Raw genomic sequence first — 16,202 nt, forward strand, 5'->3', positions numbered from 1 at the left:
TTTGATTGATAGATTATAGTTTATTTGATTTGATTGTTTAAATTTTATATAAAAATGTTAAATGACTGTTTTGTCCTTTTAACAATAAATAAAATAAAAATTATATTATTTATAAGGGGTAATATAGTAATTTAAATTCAATGATTTGATTGGTGTAAGATAAATAATTAATGATTTGATTGATGTAAAATAAATAGTTAATATATGGATAAATAATATGATGAAAAGAACGTGGGATGAGATGAGTTATACATATATTAGTAATATGATGAACAAAACGGTGCCTAAGGGTATATTTGAAAACTCATTAAAAGTATCAAAGATAATTTTTTTATGAAGTTAATGAAATACATGTGATGCATGTAGGTATGACTCTGATTCAGAATCGTCAAACATTAGTCGTAATTTTATTCGACGGTTCCAGTTACTTTTCATGAACAGACGACCACGATTGCGGTTATATTTAACAAACGATCAATATGGTTACAGTTTAACTCTTTAATTTATTTTAAATTAAAATTATAATTTAAAAAAAAACGATTCAAAAACTTTGCTACAAACGCTTAAAAATATTAAAAACTTGTATATATTTTTTCCTAAACGCATAAGATTGTTTATAATATGAAGTAAATGGAATTTTGAACAACATGTTTTCATATAGATTAAACTTAACATAAAATATAAGTTTATGTGGGGTGCATTACGCGTGAAATATAATACTGAGCAATTTTTTTTAGTTAACGTTTGAATAACAATTTTATTATATATATGTTGTTTTCTTCTAAAATTAACAGTATTAATGGAGAAAGAGATTTGGTTTGCATAAACACTAGGGTAGTGTTTTGGAGCTCTTTTAGAAAGCACTTTTTAGTTTTTTTTTGGGGAAAACCCCTAATTCGTCCCTCTAGTTTGGGATTTGTCCCAACTTGGTCCCTCTTCTTTTCCATGTGCCAAATTAGTCCTTCAAATTTCAAAACATGTCCCATTTTAGTCCCGCCGTTTGTCCAGGCGTTATGATTGACGGAAATTCATCACATGCGCTGCACATGACATTTTCTCTCCCAAAATTAGATTCAAAAACCCTAAACCCATTTCTCTTCTTCTCGATCTATCTGGATTCCTCCCCGACCCACCATAAAACAGGTTCGATTGCGATTTTCTTTTCTGCTCAAGATTCATTTGTTTATTTTTAAAAAATTTTCTTCATTTATTTTTTGAAATCGTTTCCAGCAATATTTTGAACATGATTAAAATTAGTTTATATTCACTTGTGGCAGCATCTTTTTTTTTTTTTTTTGAGAGTGCTTGTGGCAGCATCTTTATATTAGTGTCAATGCTATACAAATGCGTTGAGAGATTAAATCTCATGTTACCTATTTATTTAATTTTTAAAAAAAAATTAAGAGCAATTTAATTTTTTTTTAGAATCAAACATTTTCTGATCGTATTATATATATATATATATATATATATATATATATATGTTCTACAATATTGTTATCTTCTGTTTCTTTTATAACTTTCTCCATTATTGTGATTGTTCAGAAATTAGTTGCTGGATTAACGCTAATCGAAAGCGGTGGTGGTTTATGGACTATGGCTATACGAAGTAAATATTCTTTGGAATTCACTCCACATTATGGTAATATTTATATTTGAAACTTTTCCACTTTTAATTTTTTTCAGTTAGATTAAATTTTAAATAACTTTATTGAGTGTGAATTCTATTTTAAACAGGCTATATTGGAGAACCTACTTGTTTTACGATCAAGTTGTATTATAATGGTACAATGGAAACTAGTTGCCAGAAAAAATCATACAAAGGTGGAAGTGTTGAATTTTTCGAGTACGTTGATTTAGACAAGATAGGTTTGATTGAACTTTGGGGATATGCGGAGGAGGTCGGATGTATGGAGAAAGCTAAATTAAGATTTTGGCACAAATTTGGAAAAACACTGAATATTGGGAGATATTTGGACAATGACGAGACTGTTCTTGATATTAGGAATCATATTCCTAGAAACTTTGAAGTAGAAATTTATATAGAACATGTTGATGGCGTTACAATTAATCAGATAGATGCGACTATTGGTTTAGAGAAAGCAAAAGGACTTGAATTAGTGATGAGTGGTAGCCATAGTGAGAATGGTATTAGTTCAAACAATGATGAAGATACAGATGAATTTTGTGAAAGTGAGTTTGACTTTGAGGAAGACGATCAATTGTTTGACAATTTTGTTGATACGAGCATTCAAATTTCAGAGAAGGAAAATTTAGGAACTCGGGAAGATATTTCTATTGAATTGCTGTCAAGAATGCAACAAGATGAAGGAGACGATGATTGTGCAAATAATGATGATATGGGAAGTGCTACTGATTCAGAAGATGACGATTCAACCAGATTTCTAACTTATGACCCAAATGTAGATTCAAAAAATCCTGATTTGAAGCTTGGTATGATATTTAGTTCGAAAAAAGAGGCAAAGTTTGCTATAGAAAGCCATTGTATAAGACGAGGGATGATGATAAAGTTTGTGAAGAATGACAAGAGCAGGCTACGAGTTCAGTGCAGAAATGAAGGTTGTGGATGGGCTATTCTTGTGTCAACAATGAATAAAGATTCTTGTTGGCAAGTAAAGACATTTGAATCTGAGCACAAAAGTTGTTATTGGAATTATAAAAACAAAATCATCAACTCAAGTTGGTTGGGCAAAACCTTTGCGAAGAAATTCAAATCAAATTCTAAGTTGGGGACTAAAGAGTTCAGGCAAGAGCTATGCCATACTTTGAAGGCAAGTATTACAAAGAAACAAGCTTATCTTGCTAAGAGAAAAGCACTTAAGATAGTGGAAGGCAGTACAGAAGAACAATTTAGCAGGATAAGAAATTATTGTGCTGAATTAAAGAGGTCTGATAAAGGTGCTTCAGTGATTCTAAAGTTGACTGAAGATGATGTTAGTCCAAGATTTCAAAGACTTTATGTTTGTTTTTCTGCTTGCAAAGAAGGTTTTAAAGAGGGATGTAGGCCTGTGGTTGGTGTGGATGGTTGTTTTCTAAAGAGCAAGAATGGGGGGCAGTTATTATCAGCAGTTGGGCTAGATCCAAACAATAACATATTCCCTATTTCTTATGCCATGGTTGAAAGAGAGACGAAAGACAGTTGGATATGGTTTTTACAACTTTTGGACAATGATATTGGTTTTGAGGATCAACACTCTTGGACATTCATGTCTGACAAACAAAAAGGCTTGGTTCCTGCCTTTGAGCAATTGTTTCCAAATGCTGAGAATAGATTCTGTGTTAGGCACCTCCATAGCAACATGAAACACGATGGCTTTAGAGGTGTAGCGATTAAGAATGCTCTTTGGGCCGCTGCGAGAGCAACAAGAGTTGAAGTATTCAATAAACAAATGGAACATTTGAAGAAAATTGATGAAAATGCCTATAAGTGGTTGGCGAAAAAACCTGAACATCACTGGTCCAAGTCATATTTCAGCACTGTTCCAAAATGTGACATACTTCTCAACAATATGTGTGAATGCTTCAATAGCTTCATATTGGATGCAAGAGAAAAACCTATAATTCCGATGTTCGAAGCAATAAGAAATTTGTTGATGGTTAGATTTCAAATGAACAGGGCAAAGGCTGAGAAATGGAATGGTGTAATATGTCCCAAAATTAAGGCGGTGTTGTCAAAAAATTATTTGGAAGCATCTGGATATAGTCCCATGATGTCTGACGAGACACACTATCAGATCTCGGGTCCAGATCAACAACACTCTGTGGACCTATCGAGAATGACTTGCAGTTGTCGAAAATGGGATTTGACAGGAATCCCTTGCTCGCATGCCATCTGTGCTATTTGGTGCAACAGAAAAGATCCAGAAGCTTATGTACATCGTTATTACAGTGTCGAGATGTACAAACGATGTTATTCGAGACCAATCATGCCCACTAATGGACCAGATTTGTGGCCTGAATGTCACTTAACCCCTCCGTTGCCACCGTTGTTCAAAGAAAAAGTTGGAAGGCCAGCAAAATTGAGAAGGCGGGATCCAGATGAATTACCGGCTTTGAACCAAACAAAGCTAAAAGGTTTGACACGAAATAACAAATGCAGGAGTTGTGGCGAGATTGGTCATAATCAGAGGAGTTGCAAGAGAAATCTAGTGATGTAGATGTAGCGGCACACCAAAATGAAGGGACAAAACATGAATCAGCACCTCAAGACTGTAATGAAATGGAAATAGGTCTAGCTACACAATGCAGCAGCACGATATCAGATGCAGATGGAAGAATCCTTCCCACCAAGAAGGTAGCACATGATGAGTTGGTATCAAACAACAGAAAAAAACTACAGGTTATTAAATTTTATGCATTTTAAAGCAGAATATTATGTGTTCTTTGTGCCATATTAATGTTTTTTTAATCTACATGATTGTTTACAGGTTAAACGAAAGAGTGCAAGTGGACTAAAGATTAAAAACAACTCTACCACTATATCATTAGTCCATGTAAGTGAAATGAATTGTCTATGATTTTTTTTTGTTCTTGTCGAATACATTTTAGTTTTGTAAATTTTATGTTTTAGGTTAATCACGTATTCAACAAACCAAATCATGTAATTGTCAAAGGTGGAAAGAACTTTGTGACGGTAGCGGGACTACGAGCTTCATTAACTGACCAAGAAAAAAAAACACAAGCATATTCATCGAGAGTTGCAGAGGAGAAGAGTGCCTCTTCATCAATGAAAGCATCCACTAACAAGCAGTAATATTTTAGTTATAAGTTGGGTATGGGTATGTTGGATTTATTATCCTCATTTTTGTGACTCAATGGGAAATTAAGCATTTGGAGGTTGTTTCTCCATATATATCCCAAAAAAGCTTTCAATGCTTCTTTCTTGCTCCGAATGGCTGACCATTTACGCAAATTAACCCGAGTCTCATTAATAAGCACATCCAGAAAAGGAGTTAGTTAGTAAGTTGCAGATTTAATACACCAATCGATCCTACAACATTATGTGAGTCAAACCAAATTATTAGTGGGAACACTGCAAGAAAAATTGATTGCATTAAATCAAAGCCTAGACAATAGATACCAGCAAAGTCTTGTAATAGAATAGAAGAAAAAAATTGAATTAAAAAAAACAGCAGTTTTATCTACATTACTTCATTCAATTTTTAAGTAAAATTATATATATTTGTCATGTGTAGCGCATGTGATGAATTTCCGTCAATAATAACGTCTGGACAAACGACGGGGATGAAAATGGGACATGTTTTGAAAGGTGAGGGACTAATTTGGCACATGAAAAAGAAGAGGGACCAAGTTGGGACAAAGCTCAAACTAGAGGGACGAAATCTGGGTTTTTCCCTTTTTTTTTCATAAAAATTTGAAATTTTGTGAAAAAAAGATGAGAAGTGCTTCGTAAAAGTTCTCTCAAACACTACCTAGATACTTTATCTTTTCAAATTCTAATTGCAATTAATTTTAGATAATTTATTTTAGACTAATGATTTTACCTCTTTTCTAATAAAAAAATATAACATGTCATTTAAAAAAGAACTATTTATGATTAATTTATCCGTACATCGATTAATATTCAATCTCAATTTCTGAATTATTTCTGCATACATTTTAAGCTACCCACTAATATTTGCAAAATGAATGTATTTAGTTAATGTACAAAAATTAGTGAGTCATGCATGTATTTTGTATTTATATTATATTATATATAAAATATATGTTTACTTCACACTTAAATAAGTAATAGATTAAGACACCGTTTGGTTTGAGGTATGATATAAGTAATATATAGATAAGTAATATAATGTAATAAAAAATAAATAAGAAATGATAGTTAAAATTATATTGATTTGATTGATAAATTATGGTTTATTTGATTTGATTGATTAAATTTTATATAAAAATATTAAATGACTATTTTGTTCTTTTAACAATAAATAAAATAAAAATTATATTATTTATAAGGGGTAATATAGTAATTTGAATTCAATTATTTGATTGATGTGAGATAAATAATTAATGATTTAATTGAGGTAAAATAAATAGTTAATATATGGATAAATAATATGATGAGAAGAACGTGAGATGAGATGAACTATACATATATTAGTTATACCGTGAATAGAACGGTTCCTAAAAATCAAATTTTATATACCATTAAAACAATCGTTAGATAATGATAATTGATAAAACATGAAATCTATCTGTGTAATTGATTTTTTTGCGATGATACACTTTTAACATGTGCGGAAAAACGAACACGAAGTAACAAACGTCAATATAGTAATAATAATAATTATTATTATTAGTAATTTAGTATGTACATATATCTTAATTCTAAATTATATGTTTTCATTCTTTACATTCTACAAACCACAAAAATATCTCTCAGGACCCAGCATTTGATGGATCGACGTGCACAAAGAAACTAGCCCCCACTATCAGATAGCACAGAATAAGCATCAACCCCTTGAAATAGTTTGATCTACCATCCTGCATCAAACATATAATCCCGGCTCATATCTATCGTGAAAAATAAATACTTTTTCATTAGGAGATACGTCTCAGAGACAAACCTGAAGCATAAAAGCTACGACCAAAACCGTGATGAATAGGACAGCAGTCTCAAACAGTTGAAAATTCAAATCCATGTTCTTCCCCATTAACCATCCAACAATCACACAAAATGGAATCTGCCATTATTCAATTATTTCAACAATCACATAAAAACTCCTAAGCCAAGCCACAACTTAAACGAGAATAAAGGAGGCGAACACGGCTGGCCTTACCACAAACATAGATATCTGAGTAGATGATCCAATAGCAACTCCGATGGTAATATCCTGGAAACGGAAACATTAATCATGCAGAACCACATAGAAGCAATGGCTGGAAATTCAGTTGGTGTTTTCAACACTCACAAGCTTATCCTTCACCGCAAACATTATAGCACTGGCATGTTCCGCGGCGTTTCCCACAATTGGAAGCAAAACGACGCTAATAAAAGCGACAGGCACGTTCATTGAGTCAGATGCTCCCTGGAAATATAGCAAAAGGAAGCAAAAAACATAGTAACATTGATCAACCATCTTTTCTTTGGTCCTCATATATAATTCTTGAACTTTTGGTTGCATGGTACTTGACAATACCTGTAATGCGTCCACAAGATATCCAGATAAAACAAATATCAACAAAGTGAAGAAAGCAAGCCATGCAACTGCTTCCCACTGGGCAATCTCGGCTTCCTCGTTTTTATCAGAATCTGCTTCTTCGTTAGACTCTGCCTGTAACAACGTTCAGCACAAAATAATAAGATCTTCGATGTTGAAGTGTGCACGTGCAACGTGCATAGAACATTCCTAATTTCATAGAAACGTGACATGTAACCGAAATTATACACATTTCTCAGGTTACAAATATTAATTGTTGTTCCAACAGGATTAAAACATATTCACACACCTCATCCAGAGGACTATAGAGACTTTTTTGACTCTTTAGCTGAAAAAAGAGATAGCATGTGTAGGCAACCAGCATAATGCAGCTGCTAAATCTTGAAAGAGAAAGCTCTGACTTTCCCTGATGCAGTTCGGTATGAGTGAAGTGCAGCACCGCGGGGAACAATAAGCCCATAACTGCCATTAACAATAAACCCGAATTCACAAGGGCTGCTTCCTGCAAAATGTTTTCACACATTAGAATTTCTCACTCAAGCTCGGGTGTTAATTTAAAACAGCTTCTCGGTCACATTGACAACAAAACGAAAGTCCAACCCCTATTGGGCATCCACAGTGTGTTAATCAAATATGAAAATCAGCCACCTTAGTGAACTTCTGAACTTTCTGGTGATGGATCCCACCGAAGAAAAATGCGCATCCAAGCACCAAAAGCATATTTGACAAGATGGAGCCTAGTAATGATAGCTGAACAACCCGTATCATTCCATTCTTCAACGCATACATAGAAATGATCATTTCAGTAGCATTTCCAAATGTCGCGTTCAGAAGGCCTCCAACTGTAGATTAACCAACAGAAGAGAGTACCATAGGGTGAGAGAACTATGGTAGACAGGAAGCATATGTCAAAAAGATACGCGTAAAAAAATTCTCTTTACAATGTAGCTGCATGCATCTAACAATGCGTAGATGCTATTGCTATGCTGATGCCACTTGCCAGTGTTAAAATGGCAGAGAAATAACTGTTGATATTATTCTCTCGACTACAAGGACTTCTTCATAACGAGGAAGAGATGCTAAGAAAAAGAGGGAGTGTGCATCCTTGAAGTTCTATACGAAAATTACGCTAGCTAACTTCATTTATAAGACTAGAAGTTGTTGTTCTTCTAAACATCATGCATGATCTGATTAAATTAATACAGATTTAATACTTTGGAGAAAAAGAAAGTGAACCCAGAAAAGCTACCTGTTGGCCCGGTGTAAAAAGCGAGTTGCCTACAACAAAATTGCATCAAGAAAGGCATCAGTATTTTCAAGGGGAAGGGGAAAAAACGAGCAGAGTGAAGTTGAATTCGACTTGAGGATCAGGTGCGTACTCAGTCGCATAACCGAGGCGCTCTGCCAAAGGAGTAATACCAAGCAAACTGAAAAAGAAGATCCATCCCTACAATACATTGCATTCGAAAATCACAGTAAGTTGAAAAGATAGCATCCCCTGATCTTCAGAATTATTATTTTTCCACAAGGAAAGCCTTTTATATTCTTACATGCTTTTCTGATAGATAGTGCAGCATTACTGTTAGGGGCACAAAAGGAAGCAAAAAGTTGATCTTCCCTTTAATCAACACAATGTAAATACTCCTCAGAAGGCCGAATCTATCCACCACCTTCGCTAGAACCCATGAGGCAGAAACAACTTTTGGCTGTGAAGTAGTTGGTTCTTCAAAATTTAAACTTTGTACTTTATTCGTCGTCTGCGACCCTCCTAGAGGAATCTCCTCATCAGATTCGAGTTCTACCCTTTCATGTACAGATCCCATCTCCACAACCACAAACCTAGAGAATCTCCCAGAGAGTCATTATGTTATGCTAACTATATTGAACAATATGGATGCAATTGAATTGAACGACCAAAAGAGAAAGCTACATACTCTCAACACTGAAACACTTGAGTCCTAATCCTACTAAAACTCTTAGGCTTATTTCAAGGAATCAAAACACGCAATCAAATCATAGCTATACTTGCACTGAGTCCTAACCAAACTAAACACATTACTCCTAATAATACTAGGACACTTCGCCTAGTTTCACCAAAAAATCAAAACACCCAATAACATGTAAACTTATGGTTAGCAATATGACGTGAAACCTTTGTTCCTTCCGAACGAAGGCATGCATGGTCAACAAGCAAATAAATAAATTATCAAACGGCCCAGATAATCTAACTTCCCTAAAAACACAGACCGTCATCATGACCAAAATATACATAGAAATTGGCATCGGATAAAAATTAAAAAAAAGTGCAAAACAACACTTGAAATGAAAAGACAATAAAAAAAGAAGAAGATGGCCAAGTGCAAGCCTCTACCTTGAATTTGTCAGATTAAACTAAGGTTCTCCTATCAAAAAATTTAAAAAAAAAAAATCTCAGACCCGCAGATTTGTAAATCAGACTGGTCTTGAACTAGAAAACAGTAGAGTCATCTGCCGGAGAACAAGCAACGTAGACAAGAACTGGAATCATGTTGTATTGGAGAGAAAACTAGGCGATTGATTATATAAAGAAGAGGAAATTTCCAAGAAAACGCCACTGATGTCCCATAATTAATTTGATTTGAAACTTTACCGCTTATAATAACTATTTTAATATTTCTTGAGACAATGAATTATGGGTAAATTTGCTTTTTAATGCTCGAGAAAGAGCAATACTTCGGTAATAATAAACAAATGCATTTATTTGTTTCTATTTTTGTAACGAATTCGAAAACTATATCCGATTATCATTTTAATAATTTTATTTGAACCATTTTTAGGGAAACAATTTCCAAATTTGGTTATATCTTTTATGAATAATGAGTACAACAATTATATTTCGATATTTTGTTATTATATCATGATATTTTGCATTTAATGTATCATTAGATTTGATTAGAGGTGGTTTTTCCGTATACCTTACTACAAATATTGGTATAAAAAAAATTCATACCGATACCGATAGTACAATTCTGAAACTTTGGTACGAAAAAAATCCATATTGATACCGTATAGATACCGAAAAAAAATTCGTTATACCGAAAAAATATCTGTATATCGAAAAAAATTCGATACGGTATGCCAAAATTCCGGTATTTCGTTACGGTATGTCAGCCCTAGATTTGATAAATTAAATTTTTGTATCAAATTTTATATATTGTAAAATTTGTTGTACAAGTTTCGTTGTAACCGTAACATTGCTCATCTTTTAATTGATTTAGTGGATTTTTATTTAATTTAAAATTACAAATATACCTCCACTATGTAAACTTATTGATACAATCATTTTATATTTCAATCACATCTTTTATTATATTTTTGGATTCAATCTTATCTTTATCAATATTTTAAAACTCAATATTATATTCATATTTAAAATTTTTTAGATAACTATATCGCTCCTAATAAAAAGATGAAAAATTTATTAATCTCAAACAACACAATTTATCATCATTAGATAATTAATCAAAACCGTGTATAAGCATTGTTATTAAATGATTTATCAAAATGGTATATAAACACATAAGAAGTAACGCTTGATGGAAGTGAGAATTTAACTTATATAAAATAATAGTCATGTATGTGAAATAGTGGGAAACTGACTAAGCCACCACCGTAACCATAAATCAATTTATACATTATCATAGTTATATAACTTATAATACTTTTGAAGAGTAATAATCCCAACTATAATAATAATAATGATAATGGTGGTGATAAAATCGTATTTAATTCAGTGGACAACGAATTGCTACTAGTCTATATATAGATACGTGTGCTTGTCAAGCGGGGCAGGGCTTTGCTTCCACAATTCCAAGATTTATTTGTTATAGAGTCATAGTATTTAAATGTATATCTAATGATGGATATTTAACAATAGATAAATACGAGGTACACCGAAAAATAAATAAACAATATGTATTGATAATATATGTATTGATAAATTATCATCGTTAAATGAATGTTCAAACATCTACACTAAAAAGAGGATATAATTTTAACTTTGTTTGCTATGAAATTATTAAACTTAATTTGATAGTACTTGGGTTGGTGTTATAGGCTTTCTGGTAAGCCCAATTTCTCAATAATATTTACTTAATTAGTACATTCATATAGATTGGCCCCGGCCCGTACGGAAATATAAGCATGACCCAATCGTTACTTAATGGCATGATGACACATATGATTTCATGTTGAGCTCATAAACATTTTTTTTCCACATATATATATATATATAATATATTATTTTTTTAATTTATTATTATAATAATAGTAATTTACGAAAATAATTACTACAAGAGGGATGGATTGGACGTTGATAGTGGTTCCATTGCATCGTATGACGAATTCAATGAGGTAAGAAAATGCATAGATGTTACCGCTTTCACTCGGTTTCACACACTTGTCATAAAAATTAGTCATATTGATGAGAAAATTCCCATGTAATTCTTTTTTTTTTTTGTGGTTTGGTGTTCATCTGACTTACGCCTTCCATTTGAACATGTCAAACCTGATAATTTCCAATTTCTTTTTTCCTCTGCTCTTCTTCCTCGAAATTACATGACATCCCAACAAACTCCATGTCAAATTCATTTTTTTAAAAAGAAATAATAATAATAATAATAATAATAATAATAATAATAATAATAATAATAATAATAATAATAATAATAATAAGCTCAAAACTCAAAAGTATTACTACCATAATCAACAGCAAATCCCATGGGTTCACGGCCAATATCATACTAATGTTCATCAATCCTCCTGTACAAGTGCCGATGCAGCAGCGATGTTGATTATATTGTGATAGACAAAGTAACATGGATGGGCAATCAATGAGAAAGCAGAAATAAGAATAAAAGCTAACAATACAAAGACCACATGTCTGGTCTGTGCTTTATTATTGGAATGTCCTTGCATAAAGCAAAAAGGTGAAAGATTTAAAAGTTTCCTCCAAACTAGCTCACAGGATCTTTTAAAACCAAAAACCAAATCTTACCCCAATGGCCAAAGCTAATCATAAGGCTATCCGACTTTACCACTAAACTAACTTAAGCACTCACCACCACAAATGCGCAAACAATCTAGCAAACATAGTAGCAAAACAACATGGAAGATTACCAACCAAACATCCAAAAACCACGACAAGACAAGGATTCCAAGAGAGGAAATGGAAGATGTGCAACCAAGCTTCTGCCTTTCAGCTTACTTAGAATCAATCCATCATAAAAAGAGTCGCACTCGCGCATAATATAACCAAACATGTCATCTATTCGAGCGATGACAGACGAAATGCACATCTACAACGTAGATATCAGTTAAAAATATGGACAAAAAGGTTCAAGAGCAGCATTTTTATCTAATAACTTTATTCATCTTAATTGATCAACTATTTAGATCTTTTTGGGATATTAGGAACTAATATATGTACAAATGCAAACTTAGACCGAGATGATCCGAAGGCCAATCACGCCAATTTGCAGATTCACGTAAAAAGGAAATCAACCCTGCAAAAGGATATTGGTAAATTTCTTCTCCCAATAGTAAAATGCATTGCCGAAACTTCGAAATGAAGCCCGACATAAAGCTCGTCTTTTTTTTACTATAATGCAACATTATCAATATATCATTGACGACAAGATTGATCCATAATCGTGAGAATCCCCAACATACACGACTCTGCAATCCACTACGCAGAACATGGCCTAACAAGTTACAGAATTCATTTCAAGCAACCCCATCAAAGTTAAAAAGTAATAAGAAACAAAATTAGATATGACTAATCAAGAGGATGAAAAATGTGGCGGTGGAGGAGGTAATAATTGATTAGACTGAGGCACTTGATTGCTTCCACTTCCGTTGCTCCCCGGAGAGGCAAACTGCGTAATGAAAGGATGCCTCAAAAGCTGGCCAGCAGTCCATCTCCTAGCGGGATCCGTCTTAAGACAACAGGCAATAAAATCCTTGAACTCTTTACTAGCTGTGGGAGGTGCCTCTGGTGGCTGTGACATACAAATAGCAATCATAAGGCTAGCCCAATCACCTTGCCTCCCAACAGCAAATGGGAATCTTCCCAAGTAAAATTCAAGAATGCTGACACCTAAGCTCCATATATCCCCTGCATAACCATCGTACTTGCCATGATTAAGATCAGTATTGATTCTTTCCGGGCTCATGTAAGCTATAGTCCCAACAGCTGAATTGCAGGGATCCATAGTTTGAGCTAAAACTCGAGACACGCCAAAGTCAGCGATCTTGACATCTCTGCGGGAATTCATCAGTAAATTGGAGGGCTTGATGTCTCGATGGACGATTTTACGCCTGTGGAGATAGTACAAACCGGAGAGAATCTGGCGAGTGAGATCGGATAGAGTGGGTTCGTGGGGGATGTGTGCACCTTCAAGAGAACCCTTGTCAAGGTACTCGAGGAGGACTTGAATTTCGGCATTTTGATCATACATGCCATGACATTTGACGACGTTGGTATTGTTGACGTCGCGTAGGATCTCGATTTCGCGGAGGATCTGACGCCGGACCGATTCTTCGTGGTTGCCGTATATCACTTTCAGAGCGAACAATTTCCCGGTGGGTCGATGGAGTACTTTGTAGACAGTTCCTCCCGCACCGCTGCCGACGCGGCTGATGCGGTCCAGATCAGCGTAGTTGAAGCCACCACTGGATCCTGAGGAAGGGGCGGAGCTGGGTGGCAGAGGGAGAGGCACGGCGAGGGAAAAGTCTCGTTGGGGCAAAGGGAGGGTAAGGTCAGGAAGGATACGCCGGTTGGAACGATTGGCTGCGGCGGCGGACGACGGCGGTTGAAGGGGTCTCATTATACTTGGTTATTAACCCAAAAACAGCTCTCGAATCCAAGAGAAAGAAAAAGAGGGTTTGTTTTGTTTACCGCGATTCGGAAACCTGGGTTTTTGCGAATGATTGCAGCTCACAATATTAATAAGCGAATCATCCGAAGACTTTCAATACAAAAAAGATTGCTTGCAGAGGAAAATCAACAAACTCCATGGAAAACGAAGGGAGAAGAGGGGAGGAAGAAGGGTTGATTTCTTATTTGTCACGATGATTTTTTTTATTACAAAAAATTCATTTTTATATTTATATAGAAAAAAGGGCATTTTTAAAAAAAATTAAATTGAGTTATAAAATTCGGACCTTCTTAACAAATCAAGCAATCAAGCTATAGCTCATAGCCTCATTCATCATACATTTATTTAATATAAACCAAAAATTTTGGATGGATTTATAAGCAATTTAATCCATACAAAAAAATCCGTCTATTATCTCATCTTAAAAAGCTCACGTGACGAAATCTTTTGTTTCACTTACATTTTACTCGAACAAATCATGTTTACATAAATTATTAAAATTAAACATACTAAACACTATATGTAATCAAAATATAATAAATCACACGCAAAACATTCGTTTCATTTCCTTTTTGATATTTCAATATTAATTTTACGGAGGTAAGATTGATATTTATTTTTACAATTATTCTAAATAAATTAATTTTCTTTTGAATTCCTTTCTTTATATAGAAATAACTTAAATAATATTTTATTTAAACCTTATAACCTCAATTTTAATAAAATAAGATAACTAATTATTTTTAATATATATTTTTAAATAATTCATTATTTTTTTAATTTTTTAATATTTATATATATAAATGCATTAATGCATGTGTTCATAACCTATTTGTAAGGCCCGGGATTATTTAATTTTAATTCGAGAATATTTAATTTGAGATCCAGTTTTAGTGGACCGAGACAGTTTAGGGCAGGTCAGAGAACTGGTGAATCAGGAGTCTTTTGCAGTAAGTGTGGTGGAAGACATTCGAGTGAACAGTGCAGAGGTGTGTCCGGTAATTGCAATATTTGTCGTCAACCAGGTCATTATGCCAAGGTATGTCCTCAACGAGCTATTGGTGAAAGTTCTTCCTGAGCCACACCTCAGGCAGAAAGGCAATCAGTGCATTCATTCCAGCCTCAGCAACAGATTAGAGCAGGAGGAAGCCAGACTGTGACTCAACCTCCTAGACAACAGGCTCGAGTCTTTGCACTTACTGAGGATCAGGCACAGGCGGCACCTGACGATGTCATAGCAGGTAACTGCTTTCTTTATGGTTATCCTGCCTATGTTTTGATAGATACAGGTGCATCTCATACATTCATCTCTGAAAAATTTGTTATGATGCATGCTTTATCTTCTGAGCCATTGCCTACTGTTGTTTCTATTTCTTCGCCTTTGGGTGAAGGTATTATATATGTTCGAATGATTCAAAACTGTGCATTGCAATATGACGGGAATGTGATTGATCTAGATTGTATAGTACTTGGATTATCATATTTTAATTGTATTGTCGGTATAGACATGTTAACCAAGTACAGGGTAACTGTGGATTGTTTCCAGAAAGTAGTCCGTTTTAGACCAGAAATGGCATCAGAATGGAAATTCTACGGTAAGGGTTCTCGAGCCAAGATCCCTTTGATATCTATGCTATCTATGACCCGTTTATTGCAGAGAGGTGCAGAAGGATTTCTGATTTATGCTATTGATGTATTGAAATCCAGTCCAGCAGTAACAGATATTCCAGTTGTGAAAGAATTTGTTGATGTATTTTCTGATGAAATTCCTGGTTTACCTCCAGTCCGAAAGTAGATTTCAGCATTGATTTAATGCCAGGTACACAACCAATATCCAAAGCTCCTTACAGAATGGCACCTATTGAATTGAAGGAGTTGAAGGATCAATTGGAAGATTTGTTAGCCAAGGGGTACATTAGACCGAGTGTTTCACCTTGGGGCGCTCCGGTACTGTTTGTACGAAAGAAAGATGGTTCCATGCGCTTATGCATTGATTATCGGCAACTGAATAAGGTAACCATCAAGAATAAATATCCACTGCCTAGAATAGATGATTTGTTTGATCAGCTACAGGGTTCAGCTATCT

General features: G+C 34.2%; 2 protein-coding genes across 3 annotated transcripts; both read right to left on the reverse strand.

The window, feature by feature from the left end:
* Positions 1 to 6,328: 6,328 nt before the first annotated feature.
* LOC140883625 (vacuolar cation/proton exchanger 3-like) lies at positions 6,329 to 9,814 on the reverse strand. 2 transcript variants are annotated; one of them, XM_073290181.1, is made up of 11 exons: positions 9,636 to 9,814; positions 8,750 to 9,038; positions 8,579 to 8,646; positions 8,449 to 8,477; positions 7,848 to 8,041; positions 7,489 to 7,701; positions 7,179 to 7,313; positions 6,951 to 7,067; positions 6,819 to 6,872; positions 6,606 to 6,722; positions 6,329 to 6,522 (listed from the first exon to the last, which is right to left on the reverse strand). In XM_073290181.1, the coding sequence occupies exons 2-11, from the start codon at positions 9,020 to 9,022 to the stop codon at positions 6,418 to 6,420; spliced, it is 1,305 nt and encodes a 434-aa protein (XP_073146282.1). In that variant the 5' UTR covers positions 9,023 to 9,038; positions 9,636 to 9,814; the 3' UTR covers positions 6,329 to 6,417. The 2 variants fall into 2 exon arrangements, with proteins under 2 accessions (XP_073146282.1, XP_073146275.1); XM_073290174.1 differs by having other exon boundaries at positions 9,571 to 9,813.
* A 2,674-nt stretch (positions 9,815 to 12,488) lies between these two features.
* LOC140892295 (mitogen-activated protein kinase kinase 4-like) lies at positions 12,489 to 14,301 on the reverse strand. The gene has a single exon (XM_073301142.1). It carries the CDS (start codon positions 14,063 to 14,065, stop codon positions 13,019 to 13,021), a length of 1,047 nt encoding a protein of 348 aa, XP_073157243.1. The 5' UTR covers positions 14,066 to 14,301; the 3' UTR covers positions 12,489 to 13,018.
* Positions 14,302 to 16,202: the final 1,901 nt, after the last annotated feature.

The sequence above is a fragment of the Henckelia pumila genome, chromosome 1, assembly GCF_033568475.1.
Source record: "Henckelia pumila isolate YLH828 chromosome 1, ASM3356847v2, whole genome shotgun sequence".
Lineage (NCBI taxonomy): Eukaryota > Viridiplantae > Streptophyta > Magnoliopsida > Lamiales > Gesneriaceae > Henckelia > Henckelia pumila.

Excerpts from the sequence above, each read along its gene's own strand:
- LOC140883625 (XM_073290181.1), bottom strand. The coding sequence starts at position 9,022 with ATGGGATCTGTACATGAAAGGGTAGAACTCGAATCTGATGAGGAGATT. Across the intron at positions 7,702-7,847 it reads AAGTTCAGAAGTTCACTAAG|GAAGCAGCCCTTGTGAATTC; the intron begins GTGGCTGATTTT and ends AACATTTTGCAG. Across the intron at positions 7,314-7,488 it reads TCTATAGTCCTCTGGATGAG|GCAGAGTCTAACGAAGAAGC; the intron begins GTGTGTGAATAT and ends ACGTTGTTACAG.
- LOC140892295 (XM_073301142.1), bottom strand. The coding sequence starts at position 14,065 with ATGAGACCCCTTCAACCGCCGTCGTCCGCCGCCGCAGCCAATCGTTCC.